The 20,303-nt window shown below is 56.6% G+C and overlaps 1 protein-coding gene across 3 annotated transcripts; it reads right to left on the bottom strand.

Moving 5' to 3' along the window:
• Positions 1-754: 754 nt before the first annotated feature.
• On the bottom strand, positions 755-16,986 carry ABCB8 (ATP binding cassette subfamily B member 8). 3 transcript variants are annotated; one of them, XM_025379656.1, is made up of 16 exons: positions 16,800-16,986; positions 12,497-12,809; positions 11,994-12,149; positions 11,823-11,917; positions 11,592-11,697; positions 10,563-10,724; positions 10,359-10,444; positions 10,156-10,253; positions 9,677-9,782; positions 5,839-5,872; positions 5,504-5,640; positions 5,216-5,310; positions 4,896-5,029; positions 4,017-4,164; positions 2,091-2,341; positions 755-1,112 (listed from the first exon to the last, which is right to left on the bottom strand). In XM_025379656.1, the coding sequence occupies exons 1-16, from the start codon at positions 16,892-16,894 to the stop codon at positions 972-974; spliced, it is 2,157 nt and encodes a 718-aa protein (XP_025235441.1). In that variant the 5' UTR covers positions 16,895-16,986; the 3' UTR covers positions 755-971. The 3 variants fall into 3 exon arrangements, with proteins under 3 accessions (XP_025235441.1, XP_025235443.1, XP_025235442.1); XM_025379657.1 differs by having other exon boundaries at positions 758-1,112; positions 2,166-2,341; XM_025379658.1 differs by lacking the exon at positions 12,497-12,809 and having other exon boundaries at positions 16,800-16,965.
• Positions 16,987-20,303: the final 3,317 nt, after the last annotated feature.

The raw sequence follows: 20,303 nt of genomic DNA, 5'->3' as shown, positions 1-20,303 counted from the left end.
GCCTCCCAGAACTTGCAGGGGGCGCTGGCCTGTCCACAGCCGCGCCCTCCTGGACCAATTCTGTACTGGATTCTGCAGTAGTTGCTCCATTTAGTTCTGTACTTGTCAGCATTGTGGGCAGGAAGCTGAGAGCTTCAGGTGGGCATCGGCCCCTCCCATCTCCTTCAGAGCTGGGTGTTCTTGGTGTAGATGGAGGCTGGTCCACGATCTCAGTGGGTGAAAGACTCCAGGCACACAGGGCAGGGTCGGTGGAAGACAGCCAGGCAGGCTGGCGCCTCTCGTGGGAACTGGCCACTGTGGCCCCGTCCCTCCTACCCTGACCCAAGTGTTGGGCCCTGTGAGGCCTGTGTCCCTTAGGGGTGGGGGTGAATCTAGAAATAGGGACTGTGTTCACTGTGCAGGGAGAAGGGAGGGAGGCTGTTTGGAAGACAGGGACTTCCGGGGTGAGCCAGCTGATAGGCTCCTTCTCCCATGGTCCAGTGAGGCAGTGGGGACACAGGAGAGGGAGTCAGTCCCCAGTCTAGAGAAGTGAAGTCCTAGCAAGGGTGTGGGAAGAGCCTTAGGTTTGAATTCCCAGGCCCACTTCCAGACCCTGATTTTTAAAAACTCCCTGGGCCTGGCCAACTTGAGGCTGCTGGGTGGGGCAGGGACACTGGCCAGAATGTCTCTGAGGTCTGGAGGGGTCTGGGCAAAGGGAGAACAGAGTGGGGAACTCTGCCTCTGCCCATTGCAGCCCAATGACTCTGGCAGACTCTGGTGGGAGGGAGGCAGCCGGCAGGACTAGGGAGGGGAGGGAGGGATTGGCCTCCCCTGCCAGCCGCTCGGCCCCGGCTTTATTGTGAGCAGGAGCAGCCGCAGCGACTCTCCACATGCTGGCCCTCCCGGGGGCTCAGTCTCCAGTAAGCTCCCGGCAGGCTGAGCCCCAGCCCTAGCACTGATGCTTGGCAGTGACCACACCTCGGGGGCCCTTCTCAGGACTTGTGCTGCTGGCTCCTGGGGCCTTCCGGCTTTTTGGGCGGTGGGGCCACCGTCCTCGGGGCATCCAGGGCCTGCCTCCGGATAAGCTCGGCGTACAGCCCGCCTTTCTTCAGGAGCTCTTCATGGGTGCCAGCCTGGAAGATGGGAGGGAGGGGCGAATGGTTGCTCCAAGGCGTGCAGGCTTCAGAATGTTCCGAGGGCTAAACCTCTCTATCAGCCATTGGAGCCATTGGGCCCACGGTCACGTAGGCCACTCTGAAACCAATGCTCAATCTGAAAGGAACCGCCACTGGCATGCTGCATCAGTTACTGCCACTTCCCTACTTAGCTGAATTTTGGAAGAACATGATTCCCTGTCCCGCTTACAGAGCCCAAGGCTCCAATTCAGGATCCATCTCCCTGCACAAGCCCCTCAGCCTTGGCTTGAATGAGCGGCTATGAACCAATGCCACACAGCCTCTGGGGTCCTACTTCTGACTCCCTGCACAGGTTCCTTGGCACTGCTTCTTCTGCAACTGATACCCTGGGCAGCCAGCCCTGTTCCTCGCTCACAGCACCATACTCTTTCTGAGTATGTTTCCTTTTTGTTTTTTTAAGACAGCGTCTCATTCTGATGCCAGGCTGGAGTGCAATTGCACAATCATTGTTCACTGCAGCCTCAACCTCTGGGGTCAAGTAATCCTCCCGCCTTAGCCTCCAGAGTAGCTGGGAGTACAGGTGCATGCCATCACATCCAGCTAATTTTTTATTGGGTATTCTGTAGAGACAGGGTCTCACTGTGTTGCCCAGGATGGCCTCAAGAGATCCTTCTGCTTTGGCCTCCCAAAATGCTGGGATTACAGGCACCCAGCTAGTACTTTTCCTTTTGATCCTGGGAGCTGATGGTGAAACTATACTATCCCAGGGGACAGAGGAAGAAACTGAGGGCCTGAGAGGCCAGGGCTTGGCTGAATGCAGGAACTCCTGACTCTACATGGGATGCTGCTTCCAGAATACAGCCCCGAAGGCCCTGGGGCCAGGCCACACCTTCCTGTAACTCATTGCAGCATTGTGCCACTGTTCGTGATGAAGCCATCCTCAACCCACTGATCCACGCCCCCAGGACGACTAACCTCCCAGACACGGCCATCGGCCATGACGATGATGCAGTGGGCCCCACGGACGGTGCTGAGCCGGTGGGCAATTACCAGCACCGTGCGGCCTGCACTGGCCCGGTCCAGGGCCTCCTGCACAACCCGCTCAGACTCTGCGTCCAGCGCGCTGGTGGCTTCATCCAGTATCAGCACTGTGGGCTGCTTGATAAGGGCTCGGGCAATGGCCAGGCGCTGCTTCTGGCCCCCAGAGAGGGTAGTGCCCCGTTCACCTGGGAAGGGAGGGACAGAGCAGGAGCCTGAAGCTGTGCACTTGAGGGTGGCCCACAAAGGGGCACAGGGTCCTTCCTGAACTCCCATCAAGATCCTCTAAGTGCCCCCCTTAGCACTGTGCACCCTCCTTCCTCTGACTCCCACCCCGCACTGTGCACGCTTGTCCTGCCTCTGACTCCCTCACCCCGCACTGTGCACACTTGTCCTGCCTCTGACTCCCTCACCCCGCACTGTGCACGCTTGTCCTGCCTCTGACCTTCCACCCCGCATTATGCACCCTAGTCATGTCTCTGACCCCCCACCCCACACTGTGTACCCTCCTCCTGCCTCTGACCCCCCACCCCGCACTGTGCACACTCCTCCTGCCTCTGACCCCCCACTCCGCACTGTGTACACTCCTGCTACTGCTGGGTTGCCCCTGCACTGGCTTATCCCACCTCTGGGTCCCTCAGTCACTGTGCACACTTGCCCTGCCTCTGAGGGTGGCATGACACCTGCCAGCAGGGCTTGGTGCACTCCAAGGGAGTTGCCAAATGCCCCTCCCCAGCCATGGCAGTGCCTCAGGCCAGGATGACCCACACCCTGCCCTGTGCCTGCAGCTCCAAGCCACCTTCCCAGCCTCCCGGGTCTCTGTGGCTGTGGGGAACATCCAGCACCCAAACATGGGCTCTGGGGTCCAGTGACTCCAGGGAAGTGGGATTCGAAGCCCACAGAGGACAGCGTAAGTGGCAGCCTGGGAGCCAAAAAGAACCTCAAGGTGACAGCAGGGTGACAGGTCAGTAAGGACGCAGCCCCAAGAAGGCCCAAATGAGCAGAAAGTACTAGGATCAGAGACACAAGGAAAGTGCCATCCAAGAGAGATGTGGGAGAACACCCAGTGAGGACAGCTGGCATCTGGACAGTATATGCACATGGCTGGAGGAGCCATCTAGAATACGATGGCTGGGCTGGAGACACTGACCCCACAGCTCAGAAGGCTGGACTCAGACTGACCAGAGTTGAGAAGCTCAGGTATCCTTGCATCCTGAGAAGTGCTGAAACACTGTGCAACAGAGCCAAGACACTGGCCGAGAAACATGGCCCCGAAGGCTGGAAAAAGACCTGGGAGCTCCACACATCAAGCTGCAAGGTGCACGCCCTGCAGTGCCAGGCTGCGTGTTCCTAGTTCAGAACCACCAGAGCCCTCTCCTGGGGCCCATCCAGTCACCCCGATTCTAATGAGGAGAAACGACTTTAGAGATGAGAAGCTCAGGAAGGAAACAGGAGCCAGAGGGGGATGGACGGTGGAGAGGAGGCAACCCCCGTTTCTTCTGTTCAGTCTGGGGAAGTGGCGACTTTTTAGACTCCGTGAGGACTCCAAATACCATGCATCACTATGTCCCTGGCCAGGGGCCTGTCACATGCCCCCTGTCGCATTCTCCAGTTCCTCCTGGAGCCCGTCCTGTCTCTGCAGGCTGCTTGGTCTGCTGGTGCTAAACCACATTGGCCTGGACTCCCCTGTCCCCACAGAACAACTCTGTCCCCTTTGGCTGTGGTTCTGGTCTTCCCTGACACAGCTGTCTTTCTCCCCAGCTGTCCCTGCTGCCCTCAGTCCCGCTGGGCTGCTCACTGCTCCTGCGGAATCCTGTGTCCCAATGCCTGACCACCTGGTTCCCGGCAGACCCAAGCACCTACCAACGATGGTGTTGTAGCCCTCGGGGAAGCTGGTGATGAACTCGTGAGCATTGGCTTCCCGGGCGGCTGCGTACACCTCTTCATCGGAAGCTGCCAGCTTCCCAAAGCGGATGTTTTCCATGATGGTCGTCCCAAACAGGACGGGCTCCTGTGGGTGAGGGGTTATGGAGACAGAGTCCACAGAAACATTCTCTTTGCCCCAGAAACCTGAGGGGCTACCATGTACATTGGGACATTCCATTTGGTGGATTAGATTAGGATCTCCTGAAGAACGAGACGTTCAAAGTCAGAGGTGAAGTGAGGACGCAGAGTGGCCCCCAAAGGGAAGGACAGGTTGACCTCCTACCAAGGACCCAGAACCCTCCTCAGGAGCAGGAGTGGGAGGAGCTGGCAGGGCGGGGTGCTGGGAACTGGGAGCTTGCATTTGCCTTTCTTCTGCACGGGCACTCTCCCTGCGGGACAGCAGGCATGCCCTCTTCATTCACGGCCCTCGAAGGGAAGGGTGGACCCTCGCTGGGCAGTGCCACCTCAAGCAGAGGGAGAACAGCTGTGGGCTCAGCAGCTCCACCACGGGCTTCTCTAGACCTGGATGCTATGGGATTTTCGAGAATCCCACGGATTCCCCATCTGTGTAGACTGTTGTAAATGGGGACAAAGCGTCCCTGCTCTGGGAGACCAGGCAGAGCTGTGGCTGCTGCCGGGACAGGGATGCCTCATCCAGACAACAGCCGAGGACATGTGAAGAAGGCCAGGAGTCTCCTGAGAGCAGCAAGGGTGATGAGGTTGGAAAGAAAAGAAAACGCACCTGAGGACTAAGAGGGGCAGGGCCCAGGGGAGGACGGGCAGTGGGAGCCAAGGGCTGCCCATGTGGCCCCGCACCTGGCTGATGAAGCCGACAACCTGGCCCCGGAGCCAGGAGGGGTCAAGGGTGCGCAGGTCCCGCCCATCCAGCATCACCACGCCTGCCGTGGGGTCGTAGAAGCGCTCCAGCAGGGAAGCCACGGTGGTCTTTCCTGGGGAATTGGGTTGAGAGGGCGGGAGGCCAGGGATTCTGGGGATTGTCCCAGGAAAGAAGGCCCCTTGTGGCAGTGGAGGAAGGAACCCCACCGGGGGGGCAGGGCTCACTGCTCCCAGCCTTGCTCTGAGTGACTGCTAGAGAAGAGTCAGAGGGTGAGGAGAAGGTGGTGGGCTCCCCTTACCTCCCCCAGACTGGCCCACGAGGGCCACGATCTTGCCAGGGGGCAGCGTCAGGGTGAAGTCTTTCAGCACCTCGAAGCCGGGGCGGCAGGGGTAGCTGGGAGGAGCCGAGAGACCCCCAGTCAGACCAGGCTCCCAGCCCTTGTTGCCCGGGTCCCTCCTGAAGTCTCCCTGTAGCCCTCTGAGAAGGCCTGTTTATGGGGGCCATTAAGCCAGACCTCCACCCCCGAATCCTCTCGCCTCATCCTCAGCCCAGGGACCCATCCCCACACCTGCTCACCCGTGCTGACCTGAAGCAGACGTTCTGAAACGTGACAGAGCCACGCAGGTGCTCTTTGGGGATGCAGCAGCCCCCAGACAGTGGGATGCAGGGGCTCAGGGCCATGTACTCAAAGACCCGGGCGCCTGCACTCAGCCCCCGGACCACCTGTGGGAGGGGATCCAAAGTCCGCAGAGAGGCAGGAGTGGGGGTGACCACAGCATCTCCAGGGAGTGGCCGTGGCTCTGGGCTGGGGTCTCCCCAGCTCCTCTGCCCGCCCACACCCAGTCAACAGGCAACTCCCACAGTGGCACACACATGGCACAAACTCCACACTCCAGGCCCTCCACCCTACTGGCCACTCACCTGACCAAACAGGACAGAGAGGTTGGCCATGGACCTGGCAGCAGAAGGAGAGAGGGTTGGAATAGATGGGAACAAGAAGAGCCAGAGAGGAGGGGAAGGAAGCCATGGTGGGGTGGGGGAGCAAGGAAGCAGGTGGCCTGTGGCCAAACGCAGACTGCTCCTGCACCATGGGGGTGTGGAGCCCTGGGACGCAGCAACACCAGATCGCTGAGCCCTGGCTCCCTCCTTGGCCGGATGAGGATGACAGCTGTCCCTTAGCCCAGCCCAAGCCCCAGGAGGGGGTGCTCCAGGAGGAAATGGAAGTGAAGGCACAGGCCTCTGTGGGTATCCTCCACTGCCCTGGCCTGTGGTCTGCAGGGTGAGGCCTGTGCACACATGTAGGGGTGATATCAGCCCATGAGGAAGGGAGTCCAGCTGACCCACAAACTCCCTGCTGTGCCCTGAGGATGCGGAGGCCGCCACCGTGAACACAGATCAAGGGTGCGTGGCTCACAAGGGGAGAGCAGATCTAACACTGCAGACGCTTGGGGAAGCAACGACTTCGGCTGACATTTAGGTGGAAAAAGTGATGTTACATCTTTTTGGAGAAAGAAGAAAACAGAAGACACTGGGTCACAGGGGAACTCTCGGGAGAACCCAAAACAAAATTCCCTGAAAAAAACTTTTCTCATGAGCTTGCCCTGCAGGTGAGTATACCCACGGTGTTATCTGTCTAGACAGTGGGTGGCCTCCTTTGCCCCGGCAGGGCTGGGGTAGGGCTGGCTGGCTGCCAGGAGGCTGGGGAGGAAGGTGAGTCACTGGTCCCTGACTGGCCTGGCTGACCCGTGACAGTGTGTGTATGCCTGGTCCCCTCCTTAAGAAGAGGAAAGACTGACTCCCCAGCAACCCTTCAGCTGCAGACTCACTTCTTCCAGCACTGGGGTGGGGGGTGAGTGGGAGGAGCCTCAAAACCCAAAAGGAAAAGGTCCCAGTGGACTCAGCGCAGTCAGCACTTGCTAAAGGGAGCGGGGAGGCTCCAGGCAGGAAGGAACCAGCCCAGTCAGCTATCTGTTGATGAGCAGGGGAACATTCTCCACCTGGCAAAGGGGCTGGGCAGCAACTGAAATTCAAAATGCACATGACTCACTGGAGTGTGATGACCCTGCTCTCAGGGGCCATGGGCTGTGGGCTACGGGCCTGTTCCCAGGTGAAGCCTGGCCCTGATTCTGATGAGGCGGCTGGACCCCGCTTGCTGTCTGTCTAGGCGCCTCCCCATCTCCATCAGGAGTGCTGAGGACGGGCTCATAGGTTAGGCTGCCTGAGGCAGGCTGGGCCATCCTGCTCCCCTCTCTCTGCTAGACCCCAGTGCCAATGCATGGGCCCTTGGCTTAGCTGGCAGGACCCAGTGGGAAACACACCAGCTGCTTTATGCAACAAACCCAATTCCCCCAAGGTGGGTGGGGAAGAATCTCCACATAGCCAGGGCTAGAAGGACCCCCAAGAGGATGGGTCTAGGGCCTGTGGCTGTGGGAGCAGCCAGCGAAACAGCACAAGCCCCTGGGGGTTCTTGTGTGTGTCATAAAATTGCGGGATGGCCAAGCAGTACGGTGAGAGATAAAGTCAGAGTCTCAGCCGGGCACAGTGGCTCACGCCTGTAATCCCAGCACTTTGGGAGGCCAAGGCGGGCGGATCACGAGGTCAGGAGATCAAGACCATCCTGGCTAACATAGTGAAACCCCGTCTCTACTAAAAATACAAGAAAAAATTAGCCGGGCATGGTGGCGGGCGCCTGTAGTCCCAGCTACTCTGGAGGCTGAGGCAGGAGAATGGCGTGAACCCGGGGGGCGGAGCTTGCAGTGACCCAAAATCGCACCACTACACTCCAGCCTGGGTGACAGAGTGAGACTCCGTTTCAAAAAAAAAAAAAAAAGTCAGAGTCTCAGGCCCTAAAGGGGAAGTGGGGGCCCCGAAGCGGGAGGGTTGGGGCTGGACAGTACAGCCACCCTCCCTACAGGGAGACTGTCCCACCATTGCCCACCACAGAGGGCTAAGGGGTGATTTTATCAAGGGAGCCACTGGGCTTTTCTTGTTTTTTTTTTTTGAGACGGAGTCTTGCTCTGTTGCCAGGCTGGAGTGCAGTGGCGCAATCTCAGCTCACTGCAACTTCTGCCTCCCAGGTTCAAGCGATTCTCCTGCCTCAGCCTCCCGAGTAGCTGGGACTACAGGCGTGCATCACCACGCCCAGCTAAATTTTGTATTTTTAGTAGAGACGGGATTTCACCATGTTGGCCAGGATGGTCTTGATCTCTTAACTTCATGATCTGCCCACCCTGGCCTCCCAAAGTGCTGGGATTACAGGTGTGAGCCACCGTGCCCGGCCGCCACTAGGCGTCTTATGGGTCCTCAGGACTAAAACGACTGTCCTGTTCGGTGAGGCCAAAGCTCTGGTCAAGGGAAGTGGGTCAGCACTGAGCAGGGCAGGCAGTGGTGGAAGCAGCCTCCGCCAGGCCCCATCTCTGTCACAGGGAGAACACCTGAATTCCAAAGCCACGAGGGAATAGCCCCCTGGGCTGGAGGAGGGACGAGGCTGCCCAGGAGGCCTGAGCCCAGGACCAGAAAGGGTCTGAACGTGTTCAGATGAGAGAGCATCGAGCAGAAATGGGGCCCACGAGGGTGTCCGTGCATCTGCGGAAATGGGAGGAACATCTCTGTGGAAGGTCAGGTTTGGGGCTGAAAATGGGAGCCTGTCTCCATCCGCCTCCCCCTTCCTGGGACAGTACGCCCCGCAGGGAGGGCTTCCGATCCGGTGGACACCCACGCAGGGGTGCACCATGCAGCAGGGGGAGGACACATGCCTCACAGAATGGGGTGGGGGCCCGGGAGGAAGAGCAGGGGGCTTGTTGGGGAGGGAGGGGGCGGCAGAGGTGATGCACGGTTGGTGGAGACAGGTCTTCACCCTTTGATGATCTGTTGCGGCATATTTACTATCTCATTATTTACCATATTTATGTAGAACTGCTTTTGTTTAGCTTGGAAAGAGATCGGAATGGGGAGGCCCGCCTTGAGCTGTCTGGTGATTGGCTCTGGTCACCCCAGAGGCTCAGCTAAGCGGGTGGTTTCGGACCAACGCAAAGCAATAAGCTATAAGGGTGGGGTGTGTGGGGACAGGGGTCAATTTGTCATCCCTGGAAGTGGCAGGCATAGGGAAGGGCAGCTCACAAAGCCTGTCAAGGATGGTCCTTCCATGCACAGAATGTCACAGCCTGCAGCGGGAGAGAATTCGGACAGGCTGCAACATGGAGGAAGCTGAGGACACAATGTGGAGTGACAAAACTCTGTCACAAAAGGACACAGTCTGACTCCACTTATAGGACGTCTCTAGAGTTGTCAAATCATAAGGACAGAAAGCGCAATGGTGGGTGCCAGGGGATTCACTCCGCTCTGCCAGATAAGAGTTCTGGAGACGGACGGCGGTGCCAGCCACACAGCAATGTGAGTGCACCCACTGCCAATGAGCCGCACACTTCAAAATGGTTAAAATGCTGCATTTTATGTTACGTGTACTTTACCATAGCTAAAACAAATTTTTAAAAACCTGTCAAGGAAACTTCTGGGTCCTTTGGAAGGCTGAAGATGACAAGCACCTGCCTGCTGCAGCGCCACTGCCCCGGCCGGGAGGGTTGTTATGGGCCCTGAGGGGCTCTCTCTCCCCGACCCTATGCACCCCTGGGGGAGCTGGGCAGGCCTGGGGCCGCACAGCAGTCAGCCCCCAGAGAAGGCTGCACCTGTGTCCCCTGACCCAGCAGGGCTCTGGAGGGTGGCAGGGGGATCTGTAGCGATGGGAATGGCCCCCACTTACCTTTGTACTGTCTGGGAGGCCACCAGGAAGGACATGAGGTCTCCCCCTGTCAGCTGCTGTCCGGCCACAAGGGAGCCCCCAATAAACAGGGTACCCAAGACCATACCTGCAGGAGAGGGTACAGTGAGGGAGGACGAAGTAGGAGCAGAGGAAACAGCGCTGGGCCTGCTCTGCCAGTGCTGGCTGCGAGAGTCAGGTGAGGCACATGGCTGATCCCAGCCCTGGCTTCCTCCTCGGAAGAGCAAGTCGGGGTGGGCACGCCTCCATGGCCTCCTTGAGGGTGGCCCTGTGCGTTCCGCATGAGACCCCATAGCTGGGTTGGGACATCGGCACCCTCCCTTTACCTGCAAGAGTTAGCAGCTGGCCCGAGGCGAATGCAGGCAGCCAGCAGATGGAGGGCGGGCCTTTGCCTGCCTTGGCTGCTCCCAGCTCCTCCCCAGCCCACAAGTGCCCCTCCAATCCCCAACTGGCTCACTCACAGTTGAAGGCGATGTTGGAAAGCCCTTGGAACAAGGCGATGCCCCGGCCCAGCTCCTCTGCCCGGCAGCGGCATGCTTCCAGCTCTGCCCCGTAGCGCCTGGTGACAGAGGCCAGTGCACTCAGGAGGCAGCTGGGCTGGCACGAAGGGTGGGCAGGGTGTGGGGGGCATCTCTGCTTTGTGCTTGGCCCTCCCAGGACTCACTCCTCTTCCCGTTGCTCCATGGCGAAGGCACGCACAGTCCGGACGTTGCCCAGGGCCTCATCTGCTACGCCCATTGCCCTGGCAACCTGCCAGGAGTTCAGGAAACGGGACAAGGAGTCCAAGTTGGGGAGAGGGAGGAGTTCCAGGGAGTGGAAAGAGAAACGGTGTGGGGAGAGTGAGGAGGATGGTCAGGAATGCCGGTACCTGCTCCTGACACTGGCGAGACAATTTGCGGAGGCCGGAGCCCATCAGGGTGCCCACTCCCATCAGGGCTGGCGTGGCCACCATCAGCATCAGCGTGAGGCGTGTAGACAGCATGGACAGGGACACCAGGCAGCCTGCCACCTGGGTGCAGCTTCGCAGCCCCTAGGGAGGGGGAGGGAAGGCGGGAGGCTACAGCGTCCGCACCATGACAGGAAGGATTTTTCCAAGGGTCAGCTGGCTGCAGCTCTGCACTCCCAAGGCCAAGGCCCCAGGTCTTGGCCCCTGGGAGGCCCAGTGGCAGTCCACCGGTCACGGTACATAACCCTACCTAACTTGGCCAGTTTGGGTGTGAGCAGCAGGCCTCAAGGGGCCGAGTGAGAATGCTATGAACTGTGGTGTCCTTCCCCTAGACAAATCCCAGCTTGCTTCTCTTTCTGTTCTAGGAACTGAACAAAGAGAACCACATGGCGGTACACCAGTGACCGCCTAGGCCAGTGTGTGGCACAATCCCGCAGCCACAGAGTCAGTGGGGGAGGATAAGGGGACAGCATTGGTGTTAGGTAGGTAATGGGCGTAGCAGACGAGGCCCTGGGCAACGTCCAGACTGTGCGTGCCTTCGCCATGGAGCAACGGGAAGAGGAGTGAGTCCTGGGAGGGCCGAGCACAAAGCAGACCCTCTGTGCATGCTCAATGCTTGTCAGCAATCCAGGCACTCTGGGGACAAGGTAGGCAAAGTGATTTTGCTCTTGCCAGGAAAGGCTCTTGTCTGAGTGCTTGGGAAGGCTTTCCAGGGAAGATTCGGTTTCAGAGCAGTGGAGAAGCAGCCTGTATTGACCTTGGACACTGCCTCTACACTTTCCTTCCATGAACTTCCATGGTCCCTCACCCACGGCCTCACCAGGCAGTGGGCTTCTCGAGTCAGGGTGCGCCTGTCAGCCCAACATCAGGGCTGGGGCAGGCAGGGCTGGCCTGGCGAGTCCACGTGGGAAAGTGTGTGTGTGGATGTGGAGGGGCCACTGGGCCACTGACCTGGGAGATGACGAGCTTGAAGGATGACTTAAACTCCTGCACGTCAGTCGTCAAGCGGCTCACCAGCTGCCCTGTCTTATTGGCATCAAAGAAGGCGATGTCTTGTCTGGCATGGGACATGGACCAACAAGCAGGGAAGAAGAGGGACACATTACTTCAGGATGAGGCCCCACCCCCAGGCCCCCTCGGACCATCAGTCACCCCAACTCTGCACCCTGCGGCTGGCAGTACCGGAGCAGGGAGCTGAAGAGGGCCCTCCGCATGTCCACAGCCATGCGCTCGCCAATGTGGGACAGCAGCACCAGGTACCCGAAGGTCAGCAGTCCCTGCGAAAGAGCCCAGTGCACTCAGGGATGCCTTGGGTGGCTCCTCGGCGGCCCCCAGCCCCACTCCCAGCTGTACCTGGACACCATAGAGGATAAGCAGGTGGGTGCTGAGTTTCCGGGACTCAGTCATGAAACTCCCCACGTGGTCCCTCGTGTACTTGGCCACAATCTCTACCAGCTGGCCCAGGAGCAGGGGGATCTGTACATTCACTAGTGCCGCACCCAAGGCCAGCTGGAATGGGGAGGCAGAGGGTACAAATGTTTTGAGTGGGGGTGCCACACTCCTCCCCAACCCCAGCCAGATCTTGGCCCTTCCTCTCCCACTACTGAGCCCTGCTCTTGTCCAGGTCGTGGCTGGTCATTTGGACCTACATCAGTGCCTCTCAGGTTCAAACCCTGGCTTCCAGCCCCCACAGACCTCTGCGCACCCAGCCACCCAGTGTTGATGCCCCTGGCACCCCTGGCACCCTGGCTAGAGCAGTGAGCTCTCCCCTGAGAGGCAGCGAGGCAGGAATGCCATCCCTTTGTACCTCTGGGTCCTGCCCTGTCCCCAGGATGGAGAAGTGGGGAAAGCCTCACCACGATGGCTACCCCCAGGGCCAGCAGGTGGGGGCGCAGAAACTGCCAGAAGAGCTTCCAGTTAAAGCGAGACCCCACGACACGGGGTGTGGAGCTGGCAGGAGGGGCCTCTTCTGCCTCACAGAGGGCCACAAAGTAGAGGCGGGGACACTTACTCAGTACCACGGGGCCTAGCAGGGCTCCCCCAACCCAGCACCAGGCAGAGGGGCTCTGTCTGGGAGCTAGAGGGGCGCGAGGGAGGTGGGCCCAGAGCTGGGACCGCAGGTGGGCCACGGCCCGGAGGAGGGTGGAGCTGCGGTGGCCATCAGAGTACCTGTAAGGAGAAAGAAGCATGGATGGCTCAAGGCTCCAACTGCCCTCCAACTGACCAGCATACCCACGGGGCTCTGGCTGAGCCCTCTGGAAGCAGCACTTCTTCTTCCTTCAGGCCCTCACCCCTGCCCTTCCCAGGGCTCTTCTGAAGCAACTTCAGTTTCTAAGACAGATGTCCATGGGCAAAGTCACAGAGGAATGAGACGCTGAGCAAAAAATCAAGTCTTTTGTCTTATTCCCCTGGGCGCCTCTCAGGCCACAGCCAGCCAGCCAGGGTCCTCGCAGCCTCGACTCCAGGCTCTGACAGAATGACAGACTGAAGAACTGGATGGCACATTAGATGACCACACACTGCCTGGACAGGAAGGGGCCGGGGGTTTAAGGGACTATGGTGCAGAGGTGAGGAAAGAGAGTTGCTCCTGTGCCCGGCACGGGACTTGCTCACAGCAGCCACCAGGGCAGACATGGCTCCACCTCCCGGAGCTAATGGGCCACTTCCCTTGATCCTCACCAACCTGGGAGGGAGGTGCCATTATTCTCACTTGACAGATGAAAAAAATCATGTGGAGCTAAGAGAGCTGAAATAATTTGTCCCCAGGCTGCAGAACCGGGACGAGCAGGGAACCGAGTCTGCAGTCTGACTCCAGCACCCAGACTGTCTCTACTCTGCCAGTGTGCCGTGTCTTCCGATGTCCCAGGCCCGTTACCCCACCTCCCCTCCCCGGCCTGGGGCACCATGGACACACACTCCTTCTCTACAGCTGAAGGAGCAAACAGAGAAAAATTAAAATTCTAATAACTTATCTTGTCATCTTGAATAGGCCAATTACCTTCTCTTTCCTTCAGCTGCCGCATCTATAAAATGCTAACATTGATTCCACTATTCTAGACATTTTTAAAAAAATTTATTTATTTTTTTTGAGAAAGAGTCTCGCTCTGTCACCCCGGCTGGAGTGAAGTGGCATAATCTCAGCTCACTGCAACCTCTGCCTCCCGGGTACAAAAGATTCTTCTGCCTCAGCCTCCTGAGCAGCTGGTACTACAGGTACGTGCCACCACACCCAGCTAATTTTTGTATTTTTAGTAGAGACGGGGTTTTGCTATATTGGCAAGGCTGGTCTTGAACTCCTGACCTTGTGATCCACCCACCTCAGCCTCCCAAAGTGCTGGGATTACAGGCATGGGTCACTGCACCTGGCCTATTCTAGACATTTTGAACCTACTGTGTGCAGGTGCTCTGCTTGGGTGATGGAGAGGATGGAGATGAACATGACAGCTGAAGTAACTCCCCTCACAGTAGTCATGCTTGAGTGCAGGAGACTCACAGTTAACTGGCCATCAGAGGCACAAAACAGCTTGAAGTCCTGCTCCTCCTTCTCCTCAGAGGGAGTCAGGAAAGGCCTTCTAGGTGAGGCCTGAGGGGGAACAGGAGGCCAGGCACAGGTGGGGGTGCGCTATAAAGGGGAGAGCTCTAGGCACAGGGAAAGTAAGTGTGAGTGTCTGCAGTGAGAAACGATGGGAGAGAAGTTTCAGGAATTGTATGGCTGAAGCCTGGCCTACAAGAAGAGAGAAGAGACATGAGACTTGGGGGGAGGGGCAGTTTTCTAGTTCTTATAAAGCTCCTGGACTTGGGGGGCAATAAGGGTCGTGGTGATTCTTAGGCTGAGGTGTAACAAGATCAGGTTTGCATTTTAAAGATCACAGCATGGCCAGGTGCAGTGTCTCATGCCTGTAATCCCAACACTTTGGTAGGCTGAGGTGGGTGGATCATTTGAGGCCAGGAGTTCAAGATCAACATGCTGAAACCGTGTCTCTACTAAAAATTAGCCGGGTGTGGTGGTGTGTGCCTGCGGTCCCAGCTACTTGGGAGGCTGAGGCAGAGAATCACTTGAACCTGGGAGGAGGAGGTTGCAGTGAGCCAAGATCGTGCTACCGTATGCCAGCCTGGGCAACGGAGACTACTCTGTCTTGAAAAAAAAAAAAAGATCATAGCACAGGGGTGTGGGCTGGAGGCAGACAGGACTGGTTGTAGGAAGCAGAAGTTATCCAGCCAGGAGAAGAGGGTGAGATCTAGAAGATCTAGATGAGGTTACTGATGGGGAAAGGCTTTAAAAAAGTAATAGTGTGAGCTTTTCTCTTTACCATCATGGCCTTTCACATCCCTAGACCCTTCTAATTGCAGTCTTCACCTCATCCTTCCCTTGCTATGCCTTTTGCCTACATGAGGCCTTCTCCCACCCCATTCCAATGTGCCAGGTTTTTATGTCCTGTTTTCCACTGTGTTCTTGTTTCTAGCATAAAGATAGAGATGCGGCCGGGCGCGGTGGCTCAAGCCTGTAATCCCGGCACTTTGGGAGGCCGAGACGGGCGGATCACGAGGTCAGGAGATCGAGACCATCCTGGCTAACACGGTGAAACCCCGTCTCTACTAAAAAAATACAAAAAACTAGCCGGGCGAGGTGGCGGGCGCCTGTAGTCCCAGCTACTCGGGAGGCTGAGGCAGGAGAATGGCGTGAACCCAGAAGGCGGAGCTTGCATTGAGCTGAGATCCGGCCACTGCACTCCAGCCTTAATAATAATAATAATTTAGCATGGTCTTTTTCCAGCTTCTTGCATTGTCTCCAAACTAACACTCTAAGAAAGGCTTGGTCATTGCCAAGAGCATATGGATTACTTCCCAGCACCAGGACTTCCAGCTCCAGCTCGATCCAGCTCTTGTCCTCCATCAGTCAGATGGGCTTTCCAAATGACACAACTCCATATCCACCTGCCCTTGGGAATCTTCTATGTTTGGCCCCCAAGTAATTCGTTGTAGGATTAGAAAGGACAGCCAGGTGAGGTGGCTCACGCCTGTAATCCCAGCACTTTGGGAAGCCGAGGCAGGCAGATCACCTGAGGTCAGGAGTTCAAGACCAGCCTGGCCACCAACATGACGAAACTCCGTCTCTACTAAAAATACAAAAATTAGCTGGGTGTGGTGCACGTCTGTAATTCCAGCTAGTTGGGTGGCTGAGGCATGAGAATTGCTCAAACCCAGGAGGTAGAGGTTGCAGTTAGCTGAGATCACGCCACTGCAGTCCAGCCTGGGTGACAGAGCGAGACTCTCTCAAAACAAAAAAAAAAGGAATCAGTCCCTTCTCATAAAGCATTTACATTCCAGTTGTAGTTTCAGGGTCCTTGTTTGTTTCCCACCTGTCTATCTGTCTGTCTCTCTCTCGACCAACCTGTGTAGAGCGTTTCTCCAAAAACACACACGTACAAGTTATTAGACTGACTCTTTTTTTTTTTTTTTTTTTTGAGACAGAGTCTCACTATCTATCACCCAGGGTGGAGTGCAGTGGTCGTGACCTCGACTCACTGAAACCTCCGCCTCCCAGGTTGAAGCGATTCTCCTGCCTCAGCCTTCCAAGTAGCTGGAATTACAGGCGCGTGCCACTAATCACGGCAATTTTTTGTATTTTTTGGTAGAGACGGGGTTTTGCCATGTTGGCCAGGCTGATCTCAAACTCCTGGCCTCCCAAAGTGCTGGGATTACAGGCGTAAGCCACCGTGCCCGGCCTATTAGATTGGCTCTTTATCCCTGCTGAACATCTCTAGCTCTTCTTCGACTCACTTTGAATCCTGGGAGCACCACTACCTTAAATGTCTCTTGATACTAATAAGAATTTTCCTCCAAATCGCCCAATCAACTAGGGGTCCAGGAAAGCCGACCCCTGGTCGAGAGTGCGGACTGGGCGTGGTCACAGACCCGGAGCGTTCCCTCCTTCTGGCTGACACGCCGATGCAGACGCCGGCACCTTCTGCTGGCGCCTGGAGTGTCACTATAAATAACTGAGACCAATACCGGCGGAGTGACATTCCACCCCGGCAGGCCTGGCCTACAGCTCCCAGCAAGCCTCGCGCGAGCCCGCGGACTCCATCTCCCGGCGGGCCCGACACTGCCCTGCCGGCCGGTCAATGGCCCGCGCTGAGTAGGTTTTTCCCTTTTTACCTGACAGCTGAGAATGTCTGGAAGCGGAGGGGCACTAGCGGCCTGCCTGGGAATGGGCCACCCCGAATCCCGACCCGAAATAAATGCACCAGCATGCTGGGGCGCGAAAACAGGAGCAGCCGGCAATAGCACTTTCACCCTTATCCCATTGCGGGCTCCATGTTGGCTGCCGCCCCCATCCCGACAAGCCCCTCGCGCCTTGGCGGTGATTGGTGAAAAGACACATCAATCTCGTTTCAAGCTGTGACTGGAAGGTACGTTGTCAACCTCCTCTTTTCGGAACTGTGATTGGAGAGATTCGCCTACCCGCCCGACCCCCTGCTCTGGGCGGAGCCGAGTAGGAAGTGGGCCTGCCTTTTGCTCGGTGCGCCAGTGGGCTCCGAGTGACGTCTAAAGGGTGTGCGCCGTCCAGCCCTCCACGCTATGGAGTATCCATGGTAACGCGTCAGCCGCCGACCTCGGGCCATTTTCCCAAGGCTCGAGGATCTCTAGATGTCCCGTCATCTCGAGGGCGTGTAGAACGGGCTTTGGGGGAGGAATGAACAAAAATCGACTGGGAGTTTTTTCAAAACACGTACATAATACCCTGCCACCCACTCCGCTCTCCTAGGCGCGTCAGAACTGCTGGGACATCTGTCACGTCCCCGGTGATTCTGACACTCTTGTCCTACGCCTCAGCTATTGAGAACTACTGGTATGGAGGTCTTGTAACTTATCAAGGCGCGGCCTCAGATCTCTGCCTCGCAGATGCCTTCCTCACCCGGGTCAGAATGACTTGCCTCAGGCTCTTACCAGAGTTTGCACCACTCATTTCTTCTCTGTAATTATTTGTTTGCGTATCTGTCTCCCCACTGGGCTGCCGCTTCTTGTTGGGTACTGGCTCTGTTTTATTTATCTGTCCTCTTCCCTTCCAAATGCTTGGCCAGGAAAAGTGCCCTTTATAATAAATCGACTTGAATTGGGGGTGGTGGTAGGGGGCTGTCAATGGGAATGAATTCAGGGTGAAACTAGGTAGGACAGTCTCCCAGGATTAGTTTGGGGTTGAGCTGGGGAGCTCCAGGTGTATAGGGAGGGGTCCTATTGTGACTATGGTGGAATAGCCATTATACTGAGTGACACTGGGTGAGTGAGGTGGGGGAGAGACTAGACAACACCCCACATAACCCACCTTGACAGATGTCTCAGAAAGATTATAGGAATTTCCTGGCCCCTCTGCAATATGGGATTCCATTTTGCTACCTCTAGAAGGACAGGGTCTTGTTTTCATAGCTCTGCCTTGTGCTCAGGTATAAAGGCATGCGAGACCTGAGCTACTACTACAATACCCCACACAGAAGGAGAAAAGCAGGCACATCTGGACTCAAGTTTTGTGGGTGAGTCCATGATTGCCTCCAGTGAACAATCTGAGAAGCACGGTGTCCGTCTCTCCATTTCAGGGGTACTGGTCCCAACATCAGCCCTTGGGCCTAAGCCCTAGAGATCTTGACACCTGGTGGCTGAGTCAGCATCTCAGTAATGGGCTTTAGAAGGAAACCTGATGATTCAGGGCCTCAAGAATGGCGTTGGGCAAGCCACCAGACCAGCTGCCTGGGTCTCCTCCTCCTTGTTAAGGTGACAACAAGGAACTCAGTTCAGCTCCTCCCTGGTACCCAAATTATCCTTCCAAGTCCCAGACTCAACAGCTGTCCTCCCTTCTGATTCAGCCCTGATGCTTTTTAGGGGGTCACAGAAGTTGGATCCAGACTTGAGATAATGTCACAGTTCAAAATTAAAAGGATGGAAACGGAATGGAACTTTCAGAGAACCCCAATTTTCTACTCTAAGCTCTCCAAACCAACTCTCAAATCCAAGACAGCTGCCTTTCCTTTCTTCACCTCCTTTTCTTAGTTTTCCCCAACTTGACTGCAAAGTCAGGCTCCCCTCTTCCCTTCCTTAGCCCCTCAGACCAATAAAACATGCAGCCTTTTCTTATTCTTTTTTTTTTTTTTTTGAGACGGAGTCTCGCTTTGTCGCCCAGGCTAGAGTGCAGTGGCCGGATCTCAGCTCACTGCAAGCTCTGCCTCCCGGGTTTATGCCATTCTCCTGCCTCAGCCTCCCAAGTAACTGGGACTACAGGCGCCCGCCACCTCGCCTGGCTAAGTTTTTGTATTTTTTTAGTACAGACGGGGTTTCACCGTGTTAGCCAGGATGGTCTCGATCTCCTGACCTCATGATCCGCCCGTCTCGGCCTCCCAAAGTGCTGGAATTACAGGCTTGAGCCACCGCGCCCGGCCTTCTTATTCTTTTTTTTTTTTTTTTGAGGCAGAGTCTCACTCTGTCGCCCAGGCTGGAGTGCAGTGGCCAGATCTCAGCTCACTGCAAGCTCCGCCTCCTGGGTTTACACCATTCTCCTGCCTCAGCCTCCCGAGTAGCTGGGACTACAGGCGCCCGCCACCTCGCCCGGCTAGTTTTTTGTATTTTTTTTAGTAGAGACGGGGTTCCACCATGTTAGCCAGGATGGTCTTGATCTCCTGACCTCGTGATCCACCCGTCTCGGCCTCCCAAAGTGCTGGGATTACAGGCTTGAGCCACCGCGCCCGGCCCCTTCTTATTCTTTTTTTTTTTTTTTTTTTTTTTTTTTGGACAGTCGGGATCTTTCGCTCTGTCGCCCAGGCTGGAGGAGTGCAGTGGCCGGATCTCAGCTCACTGCAAGCTCCGCCTCCCGGGTTCACGCCATTCTCCTGCCTCAGCCTCCCGAGTAGCCGGGACTACAGGCGCCCGCCACCGCGCCCGGCTAGTTTTTTGTATTTTTTAGTAGAGACGGGGTTTCACCATGTTAGCCAGGATGGTCTCGATCTGCTGACCTCGTGATCCACCCGTCTCGGCCTCCCAAAGTGCAGGGATTACAGGCTTGAGCCACCGCGCCCGGCCTCTTATTCTTAAAAAAAAAAAAAAAAAAAATTATTTTTGACCAAGCACAGTGGCTTATGCCTGTAATACCAGCACTTTGGGAGGCCAAGGTGGGTGGATCACGAGGTCAGGAGTTCAAGACCAGCCTGGCCAAAATGGTGAAACCCCATCTCTACTAAAAATACAAAAAATCAGCTGTGCGTGGTGGCGCACACCTGTAGTCCCAGCTACTCAGGAGGCTGAGGCAGAAGAATCACTTGAACCTGGGAGGCGGAGGTTGCAGTGAGCCGAGATTGTGCCACTGTACTCCAGCCTGGGTGACAGAGTGAGACTCTGTCTCAAAAAGAAAAAAAATTATTTTGTTTTTTAGTTTTTGCACAGATGGTGGCTCCCTAAGTTGCTCAGGCTGGTCTCAAACTCCTGGCCTCAAGTGATCCTCTCGCCTGGGCCTCCCAAAGTGCTAGGATTACAGGTGTAAGCCAACATGCCTGGCCCCTTTACTTCTTCTTTTCTATTTTAGTCACAAAACATTTCCCTGCTGATCACTGTAGTGTGTGTGTGGAGGGAAGTGGGAGAGGTACACTCTTAAGAAACAAAATAGTTAACATCTTGGCC

The sequence above is a fragment of the Theropithecus gelada genome, chromosome 3 (assembly GCF_003255815.1).
Source record: "Theropithecus gelada isolate Dixy chromosome 3, Tgel_1.0, whole genome shotgun sequence".
NCBI classification, from domain to species: domain Eukaryota; kingdom Metazoa; phylum Chordata; class Mammalia; order Primates; family Cercopithecidae; genus Theropithecus; species Theropithecus gelada.
The sequence above is the reverse complement of the archived record's forward strand: the minus strand, read 5'-3'. Positions and strand labels throughout refer to the sequence as shown.